This window comes from Abrus precatorius, unplaced genomic scaffold (assembly GCF_003935025.1).
Source record: "Abrus precatorius isolate BTA unplaced genomic scaffold, Abrus_2018 Scaffold2, whole genome shotgun sequence".
Classification (NCBI taxonomy): Eukaryota; Viridiplantae; Streptophyta; class Magnoliopsida; order Fabales; family Fabaceae; genus Abrus; species Abrus precatorius.
The window spans coordinates 28,743,476-28,766,102 of record NW_020874362.1 but is presented as its reverse complement, the minus strand read 5'-3'; the positions used below and the strand labels follow the sequence as shown (position 1 = coordinate 28,766,102).

Genomic DNA, 22,627 nt, shown 5'->3' with positions numbered 1-22,627 from the left:
AAAAAGTCTCAAAAAAGATAATTTTTACTAGTCTGAGCATTCCTTTAACCAGACCAAATTATTATTATTATTTTACTTAATTCACAAAAGTTTGTTAAGATATATAACTTGTTTTGAAAGCTCTAATTTTATTAATAAAAAGTTTCGCTGAATTAAATAAATAAGTATTTATAAATTACTATTAATTTTTATTTTTATTCAGTGCAAATCTTTAAAGGATAGAATGAACAATAATTTTATTATAGACATTCAGTTGCTATATGATACATTTACATTTGATTAATTAAATTTAAATTAAGATTATTTTAAAATAATTTTGAAATCATGATTCTTAATTCAATTTAAACAACTCTATCAATAGATTTATGCATTAGTGATACCAATAATTTATTTAAATATTTTATTTATAACTTTTTGATAAAAATAAATAAATTTCTTAAAGAGGCTAACAGAAGAGCTATAGATTTTTTTAATGTATATTTATTAATATAATCCATAACTTCTTATAATATGAGGAAGAGATTCTTAAGTAAACTTAGGTTTTCCAGACTGTAAGACATTAATATATATTTATTATGCTTTATTTGGATAATAAAAAAAAAGATAGAATGAAATAAGAGGAAAAAAAAAATTAGATAAGTGAAAGAATAAAGTAAAAAAGTAAAATATATGTATAAAAAAGATAAATTATTAAAATTTCTCTATATATAAGGAGAGAAATTTGTTAAATGAAAGAAGTTTACTCTATTTTTGTTCTCTTTGTTCTTTTCCATTTATTTTTCACCAAACGCATTAGTTTGTTTAAAGAATTAACGAGGAATTACGTTTAAACTTTAAAGAAGACCTCAATTTTCTTTATTAAAAAATAAAAGTTTGTTCCTTGCTATTTTAATTTTCCTTTTGGTTGATATTCGAGTGTAAAGGAATAAAAGATGACATAATTACGTCCTCGTTATTATATTATAATTAGTTTTGTTCAGTCTCATGTGGATTCGTACAAAAGTTCTGCAATGTTACGACTTAGGAGTACTTTGGAGGTCACTGCCAATTTCAAAGTGCTTTGTACAGTGGACCCAACCATGGTGGGAACTTGAAGATGACCCCAAAACAATATCACTTTCCTTTCATCTCTTTCTGTATATACTGAAAGATTATCGTAAAAGATAGAACAACATCATGGGTAATAGATAATATAATGTCATAATCTTTCTTTTCATTTTACCGAACCAAATTACAGAGATCATCAATGAAAATTGGAATTACTTATTATGTGTCCGTAAATATATTATATAAAAATGTTAAATATATTTTTAGTTTATATAATATAAGAATATGAGAGTTTTGTCATTCAGAATACCTGTTCGATTCAAATAAAATTGTCTTTGATGAAGAATATTTATAGTCTAAAAAAATATTTTTAACTTTTTTTACTGTGATCCTTCTAGAATTTTGGTTTTTTAATTAGATAACTGGAATTTTTGTAATATTCGTTTCATGTAATTTCTTATTAACATCATCTTGTATAATTTTTCTTTAAATTATTATGTTTCACGAATCCAAATATAACTTTAACAGTGAATAATAATATTGAAAGTAAATATTATACCTTTTACGAAGATGAATTTCTTTTCTGGTCAAAGCATAATTGGATTGGAAACCAAAGGCAGAACATCTTTGTCTTTGACGAACATAATGAATTGAAACTCCGAAGTCGAATAGTTTCTCACTGATATTGTGGTTTATATCTAGCAGCAATTTTAATTTAAGTGGAAAAAGAAATTAAAATTATCAAGCACAAAAAAGAGAAATTAAAATTACCATGCAGTTACTTTCAGACCTTATCGTGATATGGATAGAAAAAAGAAAAAGAAAAAGAGAGAGTAAAATACCCACTTCACAAGTCAACGGAGACAGATTTGGCTAGGAAAAGCCATTGCATCGATCTATCACAAAAGAACAAAGAATATTTTAAAAAATAGTTCCAGTAAAAGGTAGATATTTATTACACTTCCCTTTTGGATAGGCTAAGCTAAGCTAAAGTAAAAGAGATTTCATATTTAATCAATAAAAATATACAATATATTTTTAATTTTTTTTTTTTATCATATCATTCGTCTTTTCTTATCTATATAAATTATTGTATATATTTATTGAATGAATATAGTTTCTCAAATGAGTCTGAATTCTAATATTTTCACTCAAAATTCTGTGGTTACGAAATTTGGTCTATATTTATATAATATATTTATTATATTTTATAATTAGAATTTAAATTATTTTTAAATAATGTTTAAAAAAATTGGTTGCGATAATTTATAAATAGAAATTAAATTGTCTTTGAATATTTTTTTCAATTGAGTTATATACTATATTTTTAGTCAACATCTTTTTATAATTATTTTATTAATGTCAATATTATAACAGTTTTCAGATCTTATTAGTTGGTCAAACAAATGTATTATAGGAAATCAAATTCAAATTAAATAAAAATATATAATAGTCTTAATTCTAATATTCAAGTACTCAAAAGAATAAGAAAACGTTTGTCCTTCACCTGGGTATTTTCTTCCTCCCTTAATCCCTTATATGATTGATCACTTCTCTTCCCTTTTGTTGAGTGCATTGCATATAGTTCTCTTAGGTTGAAGTATCACTTTTACTCAAGAAATATTTATGGGAAGACAGGTAAAAGGGGTGAAAAGAAACCGGTGAACCAAAAAATGAAAATAAGGGAAATAGAAAAGTAAAAAACTCTTTTTAAAAACTAAAAAATTTTAATTTTTAAAAAGAGAAAACTTTTTTTAAAAATGCAAACAAACATACTCCAAATTCTTTATTCTTCAATTATGATTGAAAGCATTTGTAAACATATTTGGATATGTGCAACTAGAATAGAAAAAAGACCAACTTGCATGTTAATATGATATATAGTTTTTATACATAAGCATAGAAAAAGAATGTTAGCGTGAGAGAGAGAATATGTAAATGTAAAATTTAATCTGAGATCTACTGGGTGTTAACGAGGGTATGCATCTCATTAAAAATGATAGCTTACAGATATTATTTTCCAAGATATGCCAAATTAGAATTATTTGGATATGATTATGCACACTATTTGGGTTGTTATAACTTGATTCCTTTGTTATTAATGTGATTTTATGTATTGAACTTTTAGCAATTAATCGTCCCAATTCTCCGCTTATCATTGTTTAAATAGCTTTAATTAAGTGATTAATCCATATTTAATAATCTGATAAAAAAAACCATATCTGTGGAAACAATACCCTTTTTCATCACTTATTCAACAGCGAATATGCATGATGTGATGCCATGATTAACGATTAAGGAGCCAAACATAGAGAAAAGAGAAGTAGCTTAATTAAACATGTTAAGACAGGCCAATAAATGATATGTTATATGTTGGGTATGGTCATGTGGTGGAAACAATGAGGCGATGACATCCAACGACATCGCAATAAACCAGGCAGATTTAAGGAAAGGGACAACGCAAACACGCAATAAATTAAGAAAAGATTTACACATCACTCATTAAATCAGAAACATCATAGTATTCATAAATTACAACGTAACATGCTACGCTATCAAACTTGGATTGCTTAACTTGGTTACCACCTTTACTCAAGAACGCTAATAACATCACTGTAACATTCCTGAGGTAGAAATAACTTCATCCTTTAACCTGCATATAGTAGACAATAATTTAGCTAGTCATCAAAACTGTGTATGTATAGCATCAAATGGGAGTATGAGAGGTGTGAGGAGAGAGATATTTGAAAGAGTTTAGGAATATAATTTATATTTTTATAAGTTTTGTTTAACTTATTTTTTTGTATAATTTATTAAAATAATTTTTTTTAACTTATATCAATAAGATTCACAATTAAATTTATGATGATTTCATATATAATAATCTTTTTTAAATAATGGCTTATGTCATAAACTTAACCATGAAATTTAATAAAATAAATTAAAACTAATAAGAGTTATATGTTATTTCCATAACTTGTTCATAAATAGACTATAAGAACTTATTAAAAAAAACGCATTTAATTAAATTTATTAAAATAAGTTCAATTTAACTTACCAATAAGTTTCGGAATCAAGTTTATGATAATAAGAAATATTAAATAAACTGTTTAGATTAAGCTATTTCATAAAAGCAACCTATGTAACTACACCTGAGATTGGATAAAGGTTTAATTAATCTCCTATGTAAAAGCACCTTATATATAACTATAACTAAGATTAACTATTCTCACACACTCATGCTTTCACCTAATATGCTCATGTAAATGGATTATAGAGACCTTTTAGAAGACGCTCATCTCCTCTTCCACATGATCATCAGGTTTTGCTTCTTTTTCTTCTTCAGTTGTCCCAAAGAGAGGAGCATCAAGCTCAGGAGGTTTCTGGTAAGACATGAATGTTTTACCAATCAATCATGCGATGACAATTTGAAGTAGATGATGAAAGAAAACATAGTATATAGCAATGGTTCACTCATGTTACCGTGCAACGAACTAGGGCCCAATTGACACCCCGAAAGAAAGGGTGATGCTTAATTTCATTTGCTCCTTCTCTTGATCCCAATCTGCTTTTGGGGTCTCTATTCAACAATCGGTACATTAATTGCTTTGCGCTGAAACTTACCTACATCATGAATTTATCTTGTTCATTTACGTATTGATGAATTCAAAATTTGGAGGTTTTATGTAATTCTGCATGATGTGATTTTGATAATATTTCACGTGAAAGTTCAAATTTCTTAGTTCTTACAACGAAGCATATTGTTATATTACTTTGCAATATAGCCTAAAGGCAAATTTGGTAGATAACTATTGAGTGAGTATTCCTTGAACATGAATACATGATTATCCATGCAATGTCAAATTATTTGCATTCTTAAAATGCGTCTTAATATCAAATGAAAATGAGTAGGCAAGGTTTTTCATCTATGGAGATAAACTGAAGAAATCCTGTAATATTTGTATATTAAAGTTAAACACTTACACTATTTAATATATAAAATATGAAATTAATTAATTTAACTGTTAATTTAAAAGTTCTTATTAAATAGATTAATTTTACAAAATTTTATATAAAATAAAATAAATAATTATTTTTATAGTATTACTTTATTTTGACAGATAATATACTTTTAAAATATAAGAAAATATAAAATTTTAGATAACGTATACGTATATATCCAAATAATGTGAAATTTAATATAAATAATCATAAAAATAAAATTTAAAAGTTCAATCTTACATATTATAAAAAATTATTAAATAATATAAGTGTCTTACTTTTTATACTGAACCGTGACCCTTGCGCATTAATCCAAATTTGACATCCTGACTTATATTATTTCAATTCTCTTTTACATTTTGATTTTGAATTTTCAAGAAAAAAGCTATATAAAAGTTCTACTGGGAATAGGTATATTCAAACTCTGGTGACAGTATAGGAGAACCTACGAGACACCAGGGTATATGTTCTAAGCATCAAATACGAACATTAAGTTGCATTAGGTTGTGCAGAAAAGTCTCACCTGTTTACTTTTGGGAAATTTAAGGTCCTTGTGGAGAATATTTGTAAATGTTCTTTGCCTTGTCTTTCCCCTGAATGGTGTATACCCATAAAACATTTCATATAGAAGAATTCCTGGAAAAAAGTAATACTCGCAGTCAAAGTATGTTTTTAAGTATATCCGTTCTAATCAGAGTTTAGTCTTTTATGTTCTAGTGACCAATGGGTTAGGACTCGGGTAGTGATTTCAATTAATGGCAATCCTTACCATGAGAAAAATGCAATGAGGATGAGAGATAAATGTTCGTCTTCAGCATTTCGAAAGCCTTTTTTATTACATATTGAAGACAATAAGTTCAATTTATAGTAGAATATTATAGGCTGCAAAGACAGGTAGAATTCTATTGGCCGATTCAACTAAGGCAAAAGTTTTTACTGACACAACATCTAACTTTTTCAATTTGTCATAAATATAGAATGCATTCAAATTTTCTTTTCAAATTGTTGAGTAGTTTAATATTAATTTATTTGTATAATAGCCTTTATATAGTAAAAAAATTAAAAATTACCAAGAGCCCACCAATCCACAGCACTTGTATGGCCTGAACCCGTTATAATTTCCTACACAAGCATTGAATTGTCAATTATAACAAATTCTGAGAAATGCATAAAAAAATTCAAATAAGTATAATTAACATGATTGTAATAATCTGTATGTCCACCAGGATCACACACGCAGCCCTTCGAATGAAAAAGAAATAAAAAGGTGCCTTAAGTTATACTCTCCATATTGGATTCTCCTTAGCTCCATTAAGTGTAAAGACTTTAATACAGAACTTGTTATACTTAATAGGTTCTAAGCTCTAACGGGTTCAACTTGATCTTTCAAATTATAGAGAGAAACATATCAACTATATCAGGAATGCTTCCATATGAGTTTGGTGTCCAGAAATTATTTGCTACTCAATAATAACAAGTCCGAAACAACAAACCGGAGCTATGTACTCTTCTGTGCCCACAAAAGAATTTGATGCTCTCATAGGTTCAGCCATAAATATTGGAGCCTGTTGGAATTTCGGTGGTTTCTTCTTTTCATTTATTACTGGAACTAGAAGCTGTAAAGAGTGCAATCAGATATATACAGAATTGTCTCAGTAGAGTTAAAAAGTATAACTTCTAAATAAAATCTTCATGATCTGAACTTCTTGTCTCTAAGGTACCTGTGGTTTGCAAGATGTTAAACATGACAAATCAAAATCTGTTAGAGACACGTGTCCACTGCTTTGGAGTAACACATTTTCTGGCTTCAAATCTCGATATATTATCCCTGCAAATTCTCATCCAACAATATTATTATATTAGATGTTTGGGTGACACGTAAATAAAATATTTATGACAAGATTTCTTGTTAGGACAGAATTTCACAATAATAAAGGATCCTATAATGCTATCAGGTCAATTTATAACATCTGATAATTTTTAAGAAAATATCACTGTTGCTTCCTGGTATATTCAATAAGAGGTTTGCATGGATTTTATCAATTAAACACTTCCTAAGTCGAAAAGGTAGCAAGATTGATTATCATTACTAACAATTATTGTCGTTATGTTATGTCATATGGGTGATGAATAGGAACTTACCTTGACAATGAAGGTACTCCAAGGCAACAACTACTTCAGCAGCATAAAATCTATCATTGTCAAGTACAATATGTCAGTAAAAGAAAGGTAGAGAAACTCAAGTAACTGACACTATTGAAAGAAAGAGCATCTATTTAAATCTATTAGAAGAACATATATGATGTATTTTACATGCATAAGGTGAAGATTGAAGAAAGGCGGGGTATAGATTAAATAATGTATGCAAATAAAACTGCTTCGAAGCATAAGAGTGAGAACAGTCAAAATGATTGAAGAAAGATTGATGTTGAATAAAAATATTCATAAAAAAGTGAATGCATTGGGACTCAATTTACTATGATTGACATAGAAGACTTGAGGCTGATATTTTCCGTTATAAACGTACAAGAAGACAATTTAGCATTTACAACCCACCTCACCTAGAGGGATAAGGCTTAGTTGTTGTAAAAATAAAAGATAAAACTTGTCATTGTTTTCTAACCTCCACCTTCTACCAATTTTGAGGAAACTTGTGATATATTTGCATATATTCTTTGCGTAGTAGTATAATATACCTTACTGCATCTTCCCTCAGAACCTTAGCTGGTTGTCGATCAAGAAGCAGGAATAGTTCTCCACCAGGACAATAATCAGTTATCAAACAGATATGTGTATTGGTCTGCAAATTAATCAAGTTTATAAAAAAATTACAAATTCATTTTATAGTATGTAAAGTAGCAATGTAAGCAACGCTTGTTATGTTATAACTTCTGAATTAAATGAATTAGGAAATAAAGGCATCAATGTACGACAAATACACAGAATATTATCTGTGTAATCATCTTCAGTGAAAGAAAGGGTGTATGTTAAAGGGCTAGTGAGTTGTGATTTTGACATATTTGCACTTTATATTCATAGCCTTGCAGAGAGTGATCATTTTATCAAGTAATCATAAAGATCTTGACGTTATATTCATAGCTATCTTACTTTCAAGAGTACTTGAGTTTCAAACCTGAAAGGAAGCATATAATGCAGGAAGAAAAGGGTGGTCCAACATGTCGAGGATCTCTCTCTCTGTGCAAGCTCTATGCACCTGTAGTTAAAGTTATTGTTAGAAGTGAACGAATAGGATAAATTTTGACTTGAAATAAGTATGAAAATTAAAATATGTTACTGAAAGGCTAAGAAAATGAAGCCAATCCAGTATTGAACAACTTCCATGTAAACATTTTGTAAAACTATTGATGGTAGAGGTGACAAGAAAAAGAAATTATCAATTGAGTATATTGTGTACCTTATTACGATTGAGCATAACACCCTTCTCCATAGCTTTCATGGCAAAATATTGACCAGTTTCGCCTAGCTCCACCAGATAGACACTGAAGGCCAGTAAACAGGTGATATAATACATTGCCACAGAAACTTGATTGGAAAAAATAGTGAAAGGAAACAACTTTACATCACCCAAATCAATGAATAAATTCTAAATAAGGTTTTAGAATTTCAGCTAGTTTTCAGCTAAACTACGGAGTAATTCATCTACACGACTACAAGTCTCTAATATTTGCTGAAATTCCGTGTAGAAAGGTTAGACTTACTAATTAATGAAATCATTTATAAAAAAAATTGGAATCTTGGACTTATCCAGTATGTGCTATTGCTTGAAGCAAGGAAATCAATTTAAAAAAAGCTGAAATCCACCGTGCTGAGATGGATTGAACATACTATGAATGTATAGTTTCAGGTTTTGATTCTTAGATCCCATGATAGTTATTAGTTTTGAGAATATCACATTATACGATCACAATTTGTTTCACTTAGCAATTAATTTAACCCTCGTGCCACTTGTTCAAGCACATTTGAAATGTTGGACAGTTGAAAAGAGAAGCAGGGAAAAAACCTGCCAGTATCTCCTGATCCCAGAGGTTTAATTGGCCTAAAATGCTTCAAGCCTATCTCTTCTCCACTATCTAGGATCTGCAAAAAAAACCATGGTCACATTATAAATTTGCAAAAAGTAACTTACATTAGATGTTCAAAAAGTGACTGGGAAGAAGATTCAAATTATAACAACCTTATATAAGAGAGAAGGCTATTTGATGTCTTATTTACTAATTCAAATAATCTTGAATAGATAACATAATTAAAAAAACGATAATTTCCGAAATAATCTAACAAGAGTTAAGAAAAAATTAGACAAGAAATGGAAGCCAGCGCAAAAAATAATACCGTCTGAATAGCTTTCCAGGCGGCTTCATCCTTCCTGTGGGGTTTGGGGTGAACCACTTTTGAATGATTTTTCCATAAATCTTCTGGTTTCTAAAGATAGCCAAAAGATTATGAGAAAAATTGAATGCAATAAGCTTTTCAGTGGATAAAGATAATTAGAAGCTCTGGAGATATTACCAAATTAGCATCTGGAAGTTCTCTCACTGCATCATCAACATTTTCAGCAGTTTTTTTCACCTGAGAATATATGAAATATTGTTAGAACTTGGAAAATACAAAGCATAATACATAGAACAAAGTTTCTAATTATTCTATTCTATATTATATATATATAATACCAACAAAGTATATTCAAAACTTTCTTTTTGGTCATAATATAGGCAAAGTAGTTTAATCGGGAAACAGGCTCTTATAGACTGTCAAATTCAAAGCCTCTATCTGGATATGTAGTGATGTTGAACCCAAATCCAGATTTCCATGTATGATAAAATAATGAAGCACTTGGATAGAAACCAAACCAATTGTTCTCCCTCCTTTGCAGTATCATCAGCAATGCGGTTGTGAAGAGGCTCCACGTGTTGACTACCATCAAGTTGAACTCCAATGAAATACTGTACCTCTCCCTGTTAAACAAAGAAGGAAAAAAGAGAAACAAGCTAAGCATAGTTTCTTTTTGAAGTTTTGGTAAACGGGATATGATTAACTACAAAAAACAGAAGTCACACAGTAAGACATTAGATATACAACACCTTCAGAGAGGACTATCAAAAACTGTACCTTCTGATCACGCATAGGTTGCAAATGAAACAAATTCCAGAACTTTTTACCTGAATTGAGAAGAAAAATATTCAATAGTAAGTTCAATAATATTAGCAACCTTATTGAGCTTTATGTCGTTATATAGTTATTTTGTTTTCATTTGCTAACTATAAGATGGATTCGTTATATGAAAACAAGGATATATGTGAAAATATAGACTTTTTTTTTATTTATAGAACAAATAAGCTTACCACTCTTTGTATAATTAATGAGCTGCACGGTAACTTCTCTTTGATTGTCAATAGCTTCTCTAATTTTTCTCACGGTTGCTGGATCAGTTTCAGGTCCTTGCAGAAACCTATATCACCACATATCATATAAATAAATACCACGGATTTTTACATTATACACAAACAACTTCTAGATCATTTCCCGGTATATCAATCTTCGAAATTTTCAGGAAGGAAATTAAATTTTGTATTTCTGGCTTCCATCAGGCATTAGTAACTTGTCATACAAATAATATTTTTGTATTTTGCTTTATATGTATTCTTTATGCTACAATCACATTGATCCTTCATGGAAGCATTCATACTCCAATAAATGAAGCTTGAGGTAAAGCTGGAAATGCCAATTTACAATGCTGTATTTAATATCAATTTCAGTTGGTATACATGAACCAAATATTTTGATATTCATTTTAATGGTTATGATATATTAAAGCATACCTGCAATTTCTTCCCAAGATTTCTTCACGACTATACTCAGTAAGCTCTAAGAAGCTATCAGATGCAAAGATCTGAACAACCAAATAAAAATTTACCATCTTAAGTTCGTCTCCATTAAACTAATCCTATATAGAAATTCAAAACTTTTTGTTGCAACATAAATGATATAAAAAACCAATCTTACAATTGGGTTGTCAGGTAGCCTAGGATCAGTAATGACAAAATTCTTCTCAATACGTTCGAGTGTGGTAGCAAGATCAAGACCCTTTCTCTTTTCCTTCTTCTGTAATTTTCCATCAAAACTCTCAGGCCTTTCATCATCCTCATCACTACTCTCAGAGCTGTCCTCAGCACCAGCTTCGTCATTGAAGCTTTCATAGCTGGACTGACTTTTCCTGATGAACCTAAAGCATAAATATATAGAAATTAGAAAGATAGAGTACATTGAAATATAATATCACATATATATTACGTATTATTCAATAATAAAACTTGATCTCAAAAATTAGTTTAAGGAAAAGAAAGAAAAAAAAAAAACATTTGTTGAGATGATCATAATCAACCTCATGAAAGAAAACTAGTATTTCTCCTTTTAAAAATAGTTCAAAATCTAGTTTTCCTTCTTGGCTATAACTAAAGTAAGTAATTAACCATACCCCATGAAAGAACGGCGACGAGAGTTTTTGTGTTTCTTTTCATTTTCAGGTTGCTCAGTGATTCTTTGCATTGAACTTTTGTAATCTCCTGCATGTGATTTTCTTCTAAATGAAGTAACACTCTCGGATTTTCTCCTTGAAGAGTTTTGTGTTTTGACTTGTGCATCATCACTAGATGCTGGCTTCTTGATCGTGGGACGGTTTGCTGATTCACTCAGTGCCCGGGGTCGCCTCACCGCATGCACCAACTCAAATACTGAACTATTTGCTTTCTCTTTCTGACGAGCTGCATGAGAAATATGCAACCTTTTTGGATTAGACTTGCGTTGTTAAACTTCTGTTGAATCTTTATCATTCGAGTGTAAACCAATTCCCATGTTCATTTAAACTAGTACTACATCGGGTCTTTACCATTGCCATGTTTAAGTACACTTATAATTATTATTAGAAAACAACGGTTGATGTTGTAACTAGCTTCAAAATTATATACTAATAATGTCCAAGGGCAAGATTAGTTTTTAGTTTATGTGAGTTTTTAATTTTCAAATTTTATTATTCAGACTTATTTGTGATAAAAATTCTTAATTTTGCTAAGTTTGTATGTATTTAATCATGGAGAAGTTAGATAAGTAATTTTCTGAAAAATTGAGGTATTATGAATGAAATTTAATTTACATTAGCAATTTAATTTATTTTATGTTCTTAATTTTTTTTTATCTTATAAGTATTTGTTAAAAAAGTTATCTAAATTAATTCTAAGTATAGTTGGTGGGTCACTTGTAACGTTTATTAAAAGGTTTATATTGTAATATTAATTGTTGTAAAAAAGTTAAAAGAATGCAAGTAACTTGACAATTAGTTAGGAATATAAAATTTTATCATACCTTAACAGTATTACTATTAATTTAATACTTTTTTTTTTTATTAACGTTGTCGTAATTCTTTTAATTCCATGCAAAGATAAACCTAGTAAAGTCTGTCTACGTTTCACGTGACTGTGCCATTATTGAACACACAAATTCGTGAAGATATATTATTCCTTGATGTAATACGATTATCAATGATTAATTTGTTAATTGTATATCTAATTTAATAATTTAAAATAATTTTATTTTTTTAATGTGTTTATTTATTTATTTATTTAATCATTTATTTTGTTGCATTATTTGAGGTTGCATAATAATTTTACCATCATATCGAATCAAGGATTCGGGCAATCCATTGGGACGTAGCATCTTCTCCTTGGACCCCTCTGTGTGCTTGCTAACTTCCACTTGCATTCTGCCACCATCTCACATTTCCATACATAGAAAAGACTTGTCATAAGCTTAAAATAGTGCCTAAAAGAAATACTAATAATGTATTTTTTATTGTTAAATAAATTTTATGTGAGTGTTTTTTATTAAAAAAATATTGGGCATCTTTTCTTTTAAGTATGATTCACTTAAAATTTACTTAATATAAAAAAATATTTTAAAAAAATGTTATTTATACCTCCTATTAAAATGTATCTCTTTTAAAAGGAGGAATTCATTATAAGAAAAATCATGATGCTTATTAACTAAAATAATAATAATTAAAATTATATATGATATCAAATATCACTCATTTACATTTTAATTATTTGTTGTAATTTACAAATTTGTTGACTTGAAAAGATTAAAAACGAAAGTTCTTATTTTTTTACAGTAATTTTTTATTTTCTCCTTTTTATTGCGTCATTAATTATATTTTTCCTTTTTTTCTCCCTTCCAATTCCAATCACTCATTTTATACTACAATAAATGTGTCAACAAATAATTTTCCAAATACGAGCTTTAGGAGACTCAATATGTTTTTGGCGAACGAGACTCAAATCTTTTTATCATACAATTGGGTACATCAAGACCCACATCCAATCAATGCCCTTTTTTTTTAATTGTGTTTGTCAACTTCAAGCAATCAATGTGATGTGATGAATGATTCAGTCTGAAGAAACAGTGACAAAGATCTAAAGACATCATCCATTCCATTGGGCCTAAAATAGAAGTGTTTCTACTTTCAAGACACCTCCGTGGTCTAAAATGAGATACATAAATAAATATACGATGAAATAGAAAAACTAAATATATAGTGCATCATTAAAGCATTTACAAATTAAAATTATCTAAAATATTTTTAAAAAAAATATTTTAACTATTTCACGAGGAAGAAAGAAAGAAACCATATGTTTTCTGGGTATATATAATTGACTTCTCTTACCATACACTGATGATCTCATAACGAGATTCAACTGGATCACTCTATTATAGAGAGAAATAAGAAAGTACACGATGAATTATATAAAAATTTTACTAATTAAATTTAACAAGAGTATATGAATCAATTTAGACAAATTTATAATAAATATGTAACTTTTACAACAAACACTAATATTAATTTATAAAAGCAATTATTTCTCCCCCTTACAAGGATTTATCTAAACGGAATCTATATTTTGAAACAAAATAATTGACATAACAGAGTGCTATTTGTCATTTATAAAAGAAAACGATACTAAAGAGAGTGGTCAATTTAATAAAGGTGATCCAGCAGGGCCATCTTATCTTAGAATTTGCAAGACAGATTGTGAACAATGACCAAACTAATGAAGAGTCAATTAGTTGTCACTATAAGGTCCCAACCATGGCATAAACCCAGAATAATGACAACAATAATAGAAAAAGTAAAGTATGGTAGAATCTAATTATGATTAAAGTAGCACAAAAAACATAAGTGGTAAATAAGAAAAACATACCCAATAAACTTGAGAATTCTGCCATCATCACCCTTAATAGGAGCAATAGTAAGAAGGTTCCAAAAGGGAGTACCATCTTTCTTGTAATTCAGTAACCTTCCACAATAAGTAGACCCAGTTTGCAGTGATTCCCTTATCTTTGCCACGTCATCCGGATCCGTTTCTGCTCCCTGTAAAAACCGACTGCACCCGCCCCGACCCGACCCGTTTTGTAATTTCTTATTCACCTTTTCTTGTTACAGTCAAAATTACTCTACCAGTACCATATTTGTTCTTGATATGAGTTGAATTATTCTAAAGAGTAAATTATACCATTTCTTTGTATCTGTGATTCTGACATTTTTTTAAGATTTTATTTTGATAGATTGTGTATAAATTATCTATATTGCCAAATCAAATAAACTCTTAAATTATTTCTTGAAATTATAAGATTTGAGTATTTTAATTTGTGAATTTTAAAAAAATTAGTTTGAAAACTTGTAAATACATTCATTTTAATTTTTTTTAGTAAAATATAACAGTGAAAAAATAATTTTTTAAGAGTATGAGACTATTAAAAGTTTTTAAAATTTCTAAAAACAAAATACTCAATTCTTATAATCTTGAGAACTAACTTAAATGTTTGGTAAGTTAAATTATTTAAATGATTATCTTTATAATTTTTAATAAACTGAATTATTATGTAAAAAAATATGCATAACACAATTTCTTAATAATTTCTATTAATATATTTTTTATTATTAGTTGAATTTTATTAAAAATTATAAGATTATGTAATTTTTATTTTTAATTTAATAAATTTCACCTATAATTTTGTAATTTTTAATAAATATTAATTAATAATAAAAATTACTTTAAAGAATATATTCTTAATACTCTTAAAAACGATATAGTTTAAGATAAAAAAAAATATTTGAGTAAACCTCTCAAAATTATGAGTTGAGTATTTTAATTTTGAAAATTTGTAAAAAAATATTTTAAGTCATTGATTTTAGTATTTGTTTGCTTAAATTTTTATTAGCATTTTGTATTGAAAATGAAAATAAACATAAATTTATAGATTTAAAACCCAATAGTTTTTGAAAAGTTGGAGTGATTAAAATATAATATTTAGGAAGAAGAGAAGTATTTACTGTGATAAAATGAGTATTAACGTACCAGTTCCTTCCAATGACCTCCTTGGATGTATAACCCGTCATCTTAAAAAACCCGGCACTCGCATACAAAATCGGGTAATCGGGTTTGGTAGCATCCGAAACCACGAAAGTCTGTTGAAACGTCGATAAAGCGTCTCTCAGATCCTCCGAAACCCTCGGAATTCCCCGGTACTCTCTTCCGTCATCGGAAGACTCGCCGGAGCTTCTCACAGAGTTGTTCGAATCCCTCCTCGAACCGCCACTAGCTCTCGCGTTTGGTTCCTCGCCGCCGGAGTTCCGAACCGCTACTCCCTGCGGCTTCCCCGTCTCCGTGTCCGTCTTCAGCACTAACCCCCACTCCGCCGCCCTCTGCGCCGCCGCACCAACCTCTCCGGTTGCCGGGCGAGACTCGCCGAGGATGGCAGCGAGCGTCGGCGGCGGAGGAGTTGGCTCCTTGAGTGCCATCCACGAAGTGGCGGCAGTGGCAGCGGCGACTTCATCGGTATTGCGCTGCTCCGGAGCCTCGGTGGCGCGTGAGTCTATCCAATTCTTCCACGTGGATTGGGAGCGTAAGGGCGAGTTCACGGGTTTCTCGGTGGAGTAAGAAGAAGAAGGGTTAAACACTTCGAGCGAGCCACGTTGGTCTCTTGAAAATGCCTCCATTTCCCTCACTTTCTGTTCATTCATATAATAAATGTGTTCATTAATATTTTCTTCAAAAATGGAAATTAATGATAAAATTACCGAATTACTACTAATTAATTATGAATAATAAAAGCCTGCCTTTTGTTGGTGAATCACTGGTGGGATGAGATTCAATTAAAACAATTTGATGTGTACTTTGGAACAAATCTCACGGCGGTGAAGTGTTTGTAATGGAAATGGCATTGACATGTGATTGGGACTAGTACAATGAATGATAAGTTGTTTGTTTGGGGCCTTTAGGGTCACTTCAAGTTTGTTCATTTGGATAATTTTTCAATTTTCAGGATAATTTTGTGGATTTGAGAATGGGGTATGGAGAAATGAGTGGTTGGAGATAGATATGTGTGTTTTTTGTCGGAGGGACTTAAAGGGGACACCAATTCAAGCACCAAAACTGAGACTGAGACCAAGTGTCTGTGTTGTTTCCTGATTTTATCAAAACAGTGGTGTCCGAGAGGGCCACACGTGATAGAAAATAATTTGGGATGACGGTAATCGATGGCATACGAAATTGAATGTTGGAGAATCCATGTGTCAATCGAACCACTTAATAAACTTGGCATGATTTGATTTATAAGCTGATAGGGCAACTGACATTGTACATGAAGAATTGGAAGAAAAGTTTATGAGTTACTGAATAAAGAATCAGCTTAGATATTTGTGTGTAAGTGATTGAAAATATGGCATAGTTTAATGCATGACCAGATTAGGAACTGAGTACCTCAAGTTGAGGAGTGCTGGATTAGGAATTCAGAAAATGGAAGCTGTGTGGGGTGTGGACTTGTGAAACTGCTTATGCTTCAATAAATTAGCACACAATATAAACCGTTGAGAATTGATTCCTAGAAGTGGGTTGCTTATAATGCATGAGGAGAACAAATGGAATAAAAAATATAGAGAAACTGTGAATAATTGTCCCAAAGGTTTGGGTTCCCATCCCTGTTGATGGAAATTTCACATGGGACATGGCTCTTGCACGCATCCCTATTAAGTCCAAGCTATTTATGCTACACTATAACATCTTCTCTGAGTTCACTTTGGAGTCCTAAAACATTTTGAGACAACAAAATTTTACTGTGCTAAGGAGCCAAACAATGACATCTTCTGTTGCCTTAGTCTTACCTTCAATGATTCCTTTGTGGTGTCAGTGCCTAAATGACAGTCTGGAAAAGTGGGTTGTCAAGAAAGAAAAGCAACAAGAACACAGAACATGTACATCTTCATAATCTCTTCAACCACGTTCATCTCTGCAGGCTGTACCCTCCATTTGTTCCCAGTACAGCACTGTTGATGTTTGGTTTTCTATGTGAAAGGAGGTGGACTTATAGCCGAGGACAAAAGCAAAATCAGACAATCAAAAATGGCAAATATCTCACTCACTTTTTTTGGCTATGGAAAAACAGAGAGAATATTAAAATACCCATTAACCATCTAGCACAACAAGATTAATTCTTGCCTATCTTGGAAAATAGGAGCTTGCTTAAAAGGCATGGCCACAAAGATAAGCCTAAGATGTGGACGCTTGAGACCATGTTTGTAGATGCTGGGCAATGCACCACCACAAATAATCCTATAGATTCAGTTTAGTGTATAATTTTCCCATAGAAGTTGGGTGCATATAGTGATTGATGTTTACATATTTGATGTGGTTGCCTTGTGAGTGCTACAATGACTGAAAGCTAAGTAGTTCTTTGATCCACTTGTCCAACTTCGTGATGTGAAGGAACAAGGACACCTAGGATAAGTCTTCTGTTGTTGCTTAAATATCAACCATTCACAAATATTACCCCGAATATTGCAAGAACTAAATTCTAGAAAAAAAGAAAAGAAAAAAGCCAAACAGGAATATATATAATTGAGTTTATATTAAGTCAACACTGTCCATTGCTTCTGCTTCTATCTACGATGGTTGGATGAGAAGAGATTTGAATAGTCATAAATCTCAATGATATTAACAACTCTTTGATGATACATTGAAACAAAATCACTTTAAATTAAAATTTTATTTGGAATGTAGGATTGAAACTTGTATGCCATACCATGCACCGGCCCGCAGTTACGAAATTGCCAACATAGATTTACAGTTGTGAAACAAATTGACAAAAGATATTTGGATAATGTTGCAAACCAAGTTTCCATGGTTCAACTTTTTTTCGGGCGACGGCGTAAACAAACATGAAGCTATGGCCATCGGAATTGATTTATTTTAACAACCCTCCCCCTTTCCAAAAGTAAATTAAAGATATCAATTTTCTCAAATTTTTGCAATTAATTTACGTAAGAAAAAACCCTATGAAATACCATCTTAATAAATTGTACTTAAAAAAGAACTTTTTGATAAATATTTAAAAATTACCATCGTCAATTTTGACTACATATGAGAATAGCTTAAAGAGTCATTGGAGGCCTAACATTAGGTTTGATGTTTGGCCCATTTCTTAAATAAACAAAGTCAAAGCTTTTTAAAAAAATATATGTTTGGTTCGAAAGTTAACCTTTATGTCATTTATAGAACATTTTATGCACGATGGATCAACCTATTTAATTATTGTTAGTTTCTTGGATTGTTATTGTCTTATATTGAAATTAAAAAATCATTAGCTTATTTAAAATTTCAAATATGTTGGTCTTAATAAAAATTTTGGTTTGTTATCGTATGTTTATGTCGGTTGGCCATCATATTTAGATGTAAATTTATTGGCTTATTAAAATTTTATTATAAAAATGTTTTTAAATGAAGGATTTTAAGCTAATTAGACTTTTAAAAAGTTTTTTCAAATCTTAAAATCTATTTATATTAAATAAATTAGTAAAATACAGGTTTATATTTTAAATGTAAAATCAAATTTGGCGTAGATTCACTCATTTTTCACCCTTTTGGTCCGATTTCTATTAAAAGTTATTATCAATAATTTCTTATTGTATTCGTAGACATGTGAGATTGTGAAAAATACATAAATAATGTAAATAATATATATGTAAAAAGTGTATCATATTAATTTGTTTATAATGAAGGAATGAAAATGCTAAGAAAGGGTGATAACTTGCTAAGCAAGACTTTGCCTATTTGTATATTATATTAAATATGAATCATGAAACACAGCTGATTAGAAATTAAAGCATATTTGTACTAGATTGCAATTCGAATGGAATACATTGATTTATTTAATTTTTGCAGTAGGGAATCACATGTAATAAGCAAATCAATGAGGCATTATTATGAATTGTTCTTAAACTAAGAGTTGGGGTAGAGGATAAGAACAAGTGCAAGACATTTTTAGATATGATAGATTAAAAAAAATAAAACAGCTTCATTCACGTCTGCGCGAAGCTGCAGCCTTTCTAATTCCAGTTTCCAATATAACATGAACCTGATTAAGGAATTATAATTTGTATTTTTTTTTTGTTATTTCAAAATTTAATATTTAAAATGTGTTTTATTTATCGCAAAAATTAAAATTTAAATATTATTTATAAATCAGCTTTAAACTACGCCGTCTTGAAGACTGCCCGTCATGCATGTTGAGTTGGTATACTTCCTTAGGACTAGGAGCATACCTCATTGTTCTGAAGCTTCGATATCCACCATCAAAAAATCATCACAACCCTTCTACCGTTGCTCTCACCTACTAATACCATGTCTATACACCAAGGCCAATTTCTCGCTCAAAATTCATTTTGTTTCAGCTTTTTTTACTTCAATTTTTTTTTTAGTATATTTATTTAAACTTCCTTTAGAAATAAAATTTATATTATTTTAGAAGGACTTTTTGAATAGTTTCTCAAAAGACTATAATTATAATTATTTTTAAAGAAAAAATATTTTTTATGATTATAATCATATTTTTATTGGTATAATTTTTCTACAAAATAAGTATATTTTGTACTTTCAAAAAATCACTTTTTAATAAAAAAAAATTGAACAGATAGACCTTCTCTCACATTTATTAAATATTTTTTTATTTTATAAATATATTTTAAAATTTTGATATTTGGCCTTCGTTACTACGGTAAAGAATCTCACGCACTTGTATTAATGTTGATAAATTTTGTGATATTTTTAAAATTTTTTAGAGTATTGTAAATAAAAAATTTTAATAAATATTATTTAGATATGTGTTTAAATAAAAAATTTATTTAATAATAAATTATTACATTTACTACATTTAAACAAGCTAAAAAATAGTTAAATCTTTAAATAGGACCGAAAAATAATTAAAATTAAACAAATTAAAATTTAAAAATAAAATAATAATATTATATTAATATATTTTTTATATTCTTAATTTTATTATTATTAGTATTTAATTACTTAAGCATTATATTAATATATTATGTTATAATTATTTTTATTTGTAATCAGAAATTATATTATATTCAAAACTAAAAATATTTATACATATATTTAAATAATAAATTTATTTAATAATAAATTATTATATTTATTATATTTAAATAAATTAAAGAACAATTAAATCTTTCCATAAGAACAAGACATAATCAATACTAAAAAAAATTAAAATTTAAAAATAAAATAATATTGTATTAATATATTATTTATATTATAAATTTTATTATTATTAATATATAAAACTATAATTATTTTTATTTATAATAAATAATTTTTTAAATATGAATTATATTTTATTCAAAATTAAAAATTTATAAAAAAATAATATATAATAATAATAATAATAATAATAATAATAATAATAATAATAATAAGATCCTATATCAAATAATATAAATAATATAATTTTAAATATATTATATATGATAATATATTTTAAATTTATTATGTTTTTCTTTTTTATTGATATAAATTTTTTAAGTATAGTACTTATAAAAAGGTATTAGGATATTAAAGTATACACCATTAATGTTTTTATTATTTTAAAGAATTATATATGATTAAAATTTATTTTTGAAAGTAGCAGAAGCCATAAATTTTATATCAAAACGCATGCGTGGTGACAAATCATCTATATTTTAATCGGAAAGAATGAACTAACCAGGTATGCAACACCCCCAAATAAGGGAAGGGGGAGGGGGGGTGGATGGGTGAATCCATTGTTGTAGGGAGAGAACAAGAGAAATAAAGATAGATTGAGATGAGACTGTGATGTAAAGTGACAAGTAAAAGAGTATAACCCCGTGTAGTGTGCTGATGAGGCCCCATAACCATGTGAACTGATTTTGGGACAATCATGTCATCTAGACTAGGTAACAGATAACTTCGATACTTGGAGCGGTTCTGTCCTAGCTTAGATCGCTTTCGAATTTTACCAGCTTCTTCGAAATTCTAATGGGTATTATATCATGTTCCAGGGGCTCCCCAGTACCCATTGCCATTGCTATGTTATAGCTTATCCCTCATTATCCTCCCAGCCTGTAATTGTTCCTCTTCATAATTGGTCTTTGGGTGTCGACAAGATCTCCACATTATTGTTCATTTTGATTCCAGTGGCACATGGCCCTAGATTAATTTCATCCACAAGGACAAAGAAACCAAGTTTGTTTGCGAATTTATACTAGTTTATTTTTAAGTTTTTTATAATTTTAAAGATACTTTTAAAGAAAATCAGAATTAATTACTTACCATACACGTTAGATAATCTTTTTATTTTGTTAGAGTACGTAACATTAATTTTAACCTTTAAATTGATCAGTGATTTCAACCATGTTAAATTCAATGATTACCTTTGACAAATTATGATTCACTTCTTTCAAATTTTGTTAGCACTAGTACTATAGCACTACTTCGGACGAAAAGGTCAAGAACCATTTTGTTTAAAGTCTTATCATCTTCTCGAAATTGGGCCTAAAATCTTTTTCTTAAAAATATAAAATTGAGTAACTTTTGTGGCATGAAATGAATGGTGTTTTGCTTTTCCAGTTGCTACCTACACTTTTTTTCTGGTCTGGTGATACCTATACTTGATCTTTTTTTAATTCTGCTGCTTGTTTGAACTCTCCAGACCTCTTAATTGTTTTCAATAACGGGCCAAGTTTTTTTATTTACTTACATAGTCATATGGTCCAGCCCAAAAGATAAGTGCATCCTGAGTCAAGTTTTTTAAAATAAGAAATGTGGGCTATGTCTGCAAATTAGGATTGGGCTATATAACGGAAAGAAAATAAGCATACGCAATTTTAACCTTGCTTCGTTGACCAAAAACAAAACCTGCTTCTTCCATTTTAAACGCATTCAACTTCGCTTAGAAGCATTGACCAAAAAACAATAAAAAATACTTTGTTTAAAAGCACAAAACATTAGAAGGAAACAAAATAGTAATACCCTCTTCCTTCTCTCCTTCAGGGTGATCCGAACAATTCTGAGTTTGAATGTTCTTCACATCACCGGTTTTCGCCATTCCAACACTTGGCAGCAGAAATAGTAATGCAACAATCTAAGAGGAACTGAAGAATCTAGAACACAAATTATCTCAGATTAACTGGAAGAACCAA

At 29.3% G+C, this 22,627-nt stretch overlaps 1 protein-coding gene across 8 annotated transcripts; it reads right to left on the bottom strand.

Annotated features, from left to right (window-relative positions):
* Positions 1-3,358: 3,358 nt before the first annotated feature.
* Positions 3,359-17,626, bottom strand: LOC113857592 (phototropin-1-like). Of its 8 annotated transcripts, none has more exons than XM_027489650.1 (25): positions 16,881-17,626; positions 16,238-16,749; positions 15,477-16,129; positions 14,319-14,501; positions 12,732-12,823; positions 11,543-11,828; positions 11,071-11,290; positions 10,887-10,957; positions 10,410-10,516; positions 10,177-10,226; positions 9,918-10,022; positions 9,577-9,636; positions 9,400-9,489; positions 9,071-9,147; positions 8,465-8,549; positions 8,183-8,263; positions 7,746-7,849; positions 7,192-7,241; positions 6,771-6,877; positions 6,543-6,665; positions 6,120-6,171; positions 5,573-5,685; positions 4,531-4,671; positions 4,329-4,430; positions 3,384-3,700 (listed from the first exon to the last, which is right to left on the bottom strand). In XM_027489650.1, the coding sequence occupies exons 3-24, from the start codon at positions 16,115-16,117 to the stop codon at positions 4,332-4,334; spliced, it is 2,937 nt and encodes a 978-aa protein (XP_027345451.1). In that variant the 5' UTR covers positions 16,118-16,129; positions 16,238-16,749; positions 16,881-17,626; the 3' UTR covers positions 3,384-3,700; positions 4,329-4,331. The 8 variants fall into 8 exon arrangements, 7 of the variants coding, with proteins under 7 accessions (XP_027345449.1, XP_027345452.1, XP_027345451.1 ...); XM_027489649.1 differs by lacking the exon at positions 16,238-16,749 and having other exon boundaries at positions 17,282-17,341; positions 17,383-17,625; XM_027489648.1 differs by lacking the exon at positions 16,238-16,749 and having other exon boundaries at positions 3,359-3,700; positions 17,282-17,626.
* Positions 17,627-22,627: the final 5,001 nt, after the last annotated feature.